The sequence below is a fragment of the Thermobia domestica genome, chromosome 8 (genome assembly GCF_964235325.1).
Source record: "Thermobia domestica chromosome 8, izTheDome1.hap1.1, whole genome shotgun sequence".
Lineage (NCBI taxonomy): Eukaryota > Metazoa > Arthropoda > Insecta > Zygentoma > Lepismatidae > Thermobia > Thermobia domestica.
Genome location: NC_137461.1, coordinates 172,930,293 through 172,936,007, shown reverse-complemented (window position 1 = coordinate 172,936,007; position 5,715 = coordinate 172,930,293). Strand labels below are relative to the sequence as shown.

General features: G+C 35.8%; 1 protein-coding gene across 1 annotated transcript; it reads right to left on the bottom strand.

The window, feature by feature from the left end:
- Positions 1-491: 491 nt before the first annotated feature.
- Positions 492-1,754, bottom strand: LOC145692389 (uncharacterized). The gene has a single exon (XM_081767689.1). It carries the CDS (start codon positions 1,752-1,754, stop codon positions 492-494), a length of 1,263 nt encoding a protein of 420 aa, XP_081623815.1.
- Positions 1,755-5,715: the final 3,961 nt, after the last annotated feature.

Genomic DNA, 5,715 nt, shown 5'->3' with positions numbered 1-5,715 from the left:
GACCAAAACTTTTATAGTTTGTAAACAATTCAACACCAGTTTCATATTTCTATCTTATTTCTAGCCTGAGTTATCAATTTCTGTAATCAGGGAAGGACTTCTCGGACACCCTGTATATTTAAATGTTGTTACATGAATCCTTCGTCGACTCGTCGTAATGTGGAAGAATTCTGATAAATTCTACACGAAACTAAGACGAAAATGAGAACATATTTTGTACATAAATTTACAAAACGAGACAAGAAAATTTTGATTCGAGACGAGACTTCTAGAAACATTTACGACACGAGACGAGTAAATCTGAATTCTCATCTCGTCTTGTGAGCAACGCTATGAGCAAGCAAGTTAGAAATCAAAGAAACATGATTGTGGTTCCTGTAAGGTGCATCATCTTGGTAGATAATTGTACTAATTTGATGCAAGTTAGTAAGAAATGATACACACGTCTGAAGAAATAAAGAAGTAACAACATGGTAACCAAATATACATATCTAATCTGAAAGACACTGCACACCTGATAGTCCTTCTTCTGCCATATCTGTTGAACTATCACTTCTCTCTTCACTGGCCGTCTCTGTTTCGCTGTTGCTGCTTTCTGAAGAATGACATTCCATATCACTCTCTTCGTCACTACTAACAAGCCTAATATTAACTACAATCCTTTCGATTTCTTCCTCCATTAGTCCATTTCTGTGCCAATATTCATCTTCTCGATTTTTCACAAATTTACAAGCCTTCGACCAATCATCCGCAGTTATTTCATTGATTGCTTTTCGAGTAAGCTCTTTCAGCTTACTTATGAGAATGTTAGACATGTTCGCAGCTGCGATCTTCTCTTTTACCAAATTCCAAATTAATTCTATTGGGTTAAGATCACAATGATAAGGGGGAAGTCTGAGAACAGTAAATCCGTTTTCTTTCAAAATTTTGTCGGCTGAGTATACAGGTTGTGGTCTGTTTTGTCGTACAATTTCTAAGAGTTCTCTTCTAATCATTTGATCATCAAATGTAATGCCGTTGTTTCGGAGCCACTGCTGAATTTCTTCTTTCCGCGAACTGGACGAAGGAAATTTATTTTCCTGAATGGTATGATACGATGCATTATCGAAAACCACAATGGCACCAGGCGGGAGATTAGGAATCAATCGTTCTTGCAGCCACTTATTATAATTATGACTATTCATCTCCTGGTGATAATCTTCACTTTTTGACTTTGAGTCGTAGATTAGTTCTGCCCCGTCTATAAATCCCATTTCAGATCCCGCATGAACTACTATTAATCTTTGTCCAGCACTTTTATTTTTCATTACACCAAATACATCACTGCTTTGCCAACATTTATTCACTGTATAATGGGTGTGAATCCATGTTTCGTCTGTGTAGACAACTGGTAGCTTGGGTCCTTTGTCATTGTTTCGAAGAGCTCTTAAGTACGCTGCACGCCGGGCAACGATATCTTGACGTTCTATTAAAATTGACCTATTTTTGCACCTTTTGAAGCTAAATCCTATTTCCTTTAGGAGCTTTCGTAAGGTTTCCTTCTCACCTGGAAAGCTAATATCCTCTTTTAGTGCAGCAAGCAACTTTTTCAATGTGGGAATTTCTTTCTGGACTTCATAATATTCCAAAAATTTTCGACGAACAACACACTTTTCAAAATCATCCCAAAATATCCTTCTTCTTCGCAGTCGGGGTTTACGTGGAGTTCCTACTTTCTCTCCGCACCTTTCCGCTCTTTCGTAGTCTCGACGCATGTTTTTTGTTCTGTTCTTTCACTTCGACCTACAGCTCCAGCTGCTCTTGCAGTTGCCTAATCAAAGGAATTAACAGACCACTCTTTTTTTCTTCTTGACAAAATTTTAATACTTTATAAATAATACCTTTACTCTGAGACCGAACAACACTTCTCGATGATTTGTTAGATGTCGATGGCATGATGCTAAGAAGTTCAATCAAGTAACCAAACTTTTGTACAGGAAACGCAAACCACACACCAATCACTGCACCCTAGTTACGTTGCACTACTCACGCAATAATAACCTTCGACGTTCGTTTAGTATTAGTTTCTAACACTACGAACTTCTTAGCAGTCGAGTGTAAGAAAATTCTGATTTTCCCACTAACAAAACCGCGAAGTTCACCATTGTGACTCAAAGTTAAACATTTGGCAACTGCGCTTTCATTGTTTAAACCAAGTTCTATTGTGTAGTTTTGAAATAAAGCATCTCCGAAATTACGACCATGTCGGATCATGTGATCTCCGATTCATTGTCGAAACGGTGTCTTGAGTAAGAAAATTCTTTTGCATTGACCTCATATTCGGATGTACTTCAAAAGTTTGGTGAGAGAGAGCTGATAATCTTTCACCGCTACACTACTAACCGTCTCCCCAGGGGCCCTGATTGAGATGGTACATAATTTTGCCTAATCTCTGTCATTATTTAGCATGGTTTAGTAATTTTTTTAAAAAAATAAAAGATACTTCTGCCACATTTTGAAAACTTTCAAATAAAGTTTTCAAAATGTGGCAGAAATATCGTTTTTTTTTAAATACTAAACTATGCTAAATAATGACAGAGATTAGACCAAGTTATCTTTATGTACCATCTCAATCAGGGGTGGACCCAGGACCCCTGGGGAGACGGTTAGAAGTGTTGCATTGACTGCGGAGGGGGAGCGATTAAAATGGGGTGCCTGATAATTGAAGGTTCCTTATAACTCCAGTAAAATTTAGACAAAATCTCTGAATTACATAAAAAAAAAAAAGAAAACATACAAAATACATTTTCAGGGTAACTCTTACAGCCATTACGTTATTCTAAGATTAATGCTACTTCTCAAATTGATTAGAGCGAATATGTATTTGAAGAACAAAACCACTTTCATAAGTTTTTCAAAGTATCAAGTTTGAAAAGAACGAAGTTTGTCTTCCATTGTTATCTCATTGCTCAAAGATACCGGTGATGAAGTAATTGGCTGGAAATCAATCGGCCGTTTCTTACATCAATTTATAAAGAAGATGAGTGCCAATGTTAGATATGTCAGTTCAGTATTTTAAGAAAAAGCCACCCAACCTCTTGCAACCATGCGTAGCGCATTTTAATACTTACAGTTGAAATCAAAATACAACTGAATAAAGACGATTGGCTTTGCCTTTGAATTTCATATGTGAATAACAATATAGGACTTTTCAGATAGAGGACAGGGAGGAGCAGGTTTTATTAAACAAGACCGTACATCTGATATGTTTGAACTATAGGCAACTTGCGTTTACGGGCTAAACTCAGTCCTCTGAAATCAATCGACAAATACCTCTAAGATATTCAACAGAATAACTTACCAGCATTATTATATACTACAGACACAAATATAACACTAGGCTCCCAAGTTTCAAAATTATATTGTATGTGAAAACAGTTAGTAGATAATGTTTACGATACTGAGGTACGATAATGTTCTAAGTTTGGTTTTATTATTGCTTTAAATAAAATAAATTTATAATTTTCTTTAAAAAGTTAGTAGATTTAATTCTTTGTCACCTGATAGCTAAAACCTGAGAGAAATTCAGAGTTAATCCAGAGGTAATTTCTTTCCTCATAAATAAAATTTATTGTGTACTGAAGCAATGATACTTACTCTTACACTACCCATACGCTGATGTTTTATCAATACTTTTATTCGAACTCTACCAAAGGACTGGATTTCTATAATGATCCTAAAAGAAGGGTGCACTGAACCAAACTGTACAAATCAATCCCTAAAGGCAAGCTATCCAATCCCATAAATCTTTAAAAAATAAGAAAAAAAATTCTTCACGTCCTTTCCCCCCAAAGGATTCACATTTCTCGAACAAAAAAAAATGAAATTTCTTTATTTTAACGTCCCATGATTATGTTGTTTATGCTAGAGGAGACAGATGATTAATGAAAGTGAAGGATTGTAAAATTAAATTTTGTTCAATGGGAATCAAACCCAGAACCACATACAATAAAAGCACATGCGCTGGCCAATAGACCAGCGGAAAGGACTTTCACAGTTCTCGAGAGGAAACGTTTCGAGATTCCTCCCTGGCTAAAGATCGAAAAAATAATTTATTTGTCAATCGATAAACATACACTTAAACAGCAGCATCATGAGCCTTAACCTTAACTTGATTTAAACCTACAGTTACAAGATATTGCGCAAAACTCTAAGCTATCAACCCAAAATTAATCTTTTAGTCACTGACATTGCCATTCCTGCGTTTTACAGGCTGCTACTGTTTTATAATGAAATCGAATAAAACGTAATCAATTTTTATACAATCTGCTTAATACACGGTAGAAGCTCACTGAATTGTCAACTGTGCTATGTTGTTCTTAAATTGGTAATTTCCATTCATAAATCACTATTCACAATACATCTGCATTACTGCAGGAATGGTTCACTACAATACATACATAAGTTACGGCGTTTTTTATTAAGCGTAAAGAGATTAGACTATGCATAACATCTAAACTGCAATTTTAAAAAACCGTTGTATACACTGCAAAGTGAAACTCTCCGCTCCCCTGTTCCACCGCGCTTGCCAAGAAACTGATGTAAACACAACAGCAGCTCCATCCTCCCAAAACCGCACAGCTATCCTGGTCAGGTAATACCAATAATAATGTGCCAATTGTTCGAAGAATGTTATGTTGACTAATCTGATTTTCACGAAGCTTTGCACTAGTACTGTCGAAATCGGTTTTTGAAAAAACCGAAAACCGGTTTTTGAAAAAAGTGAAATTTCATAAAACCGAAATGTCGGTTTGGAAAACCGCATTTGCGGTTTCGGTTTTGAAAACCGCTTTTGCAGTTTCGGTTTTGAAAACCGCATCTGCGGTTTCGGTTTTGAAAACCGATTTTGCGGTTTCGGTTTTGAAAACCGATTTTCTCAAAAACCGAAAACTGCAGAAGTCACAAAAATTCGAGAGCACTATTATCAAGTAACGACGAGGAAACAGCAAAGAATCTTTCCCATCTTCGGCCCCCAGTTGCCAGATGGAGGGAAATTTCCCCCGGCGTAGGGAAAAATGCTCAAAATTTGCAGAGGTGAAAGAAGATATTTTTTCTTATGTTTGGTCGGGGGCAGTAGTTCTTGGTTAAACATAATACAAACTATCTGTAATATAATTTATGAAATTACTATTATTATTATTATTATTATTATTATTATTATTATTATTATTATTAATAATAATAATAATAATAATAATAATAATAAGCTAAAACAGTGTTTTTAGATTTCCGGAAGGAAACCAAAATTTTCCAGTTTTTTTCAGGCTTCAAAAACACTAGCTCTAACACATTTTTTTTTAGATTGTAGCTGCCCCCCTTCAAAAACGCGGGCCCCTCCTACAGAAACCTGCTGGCTATACCCCTGGTCTTAGGTGACATATCGATGTTCTAAGGTGATAGGTCAAAAAGCGACAGAACTTTCTTCGTTAATTTTATACATACTATGTAAAACTACTGTATAAGTTCTAGTATCTCGAGTTCGGGAAGTCGGAATGTCAAAATTCCTTAAGATTCGTGTTCCTCGTGCTCTACTTTACAAAATATATAAAAATCAGGTGGGGTCCAGTTTGCTTCCCTGCAACTGAAAAGTACCTTGGAAGTGTCATCAAAGAAGTAACTAAAAAAAAAAAAAAAAAAAAAAAAAAAAGTGCAAATGATCCCAGGTCAGTAATTGTA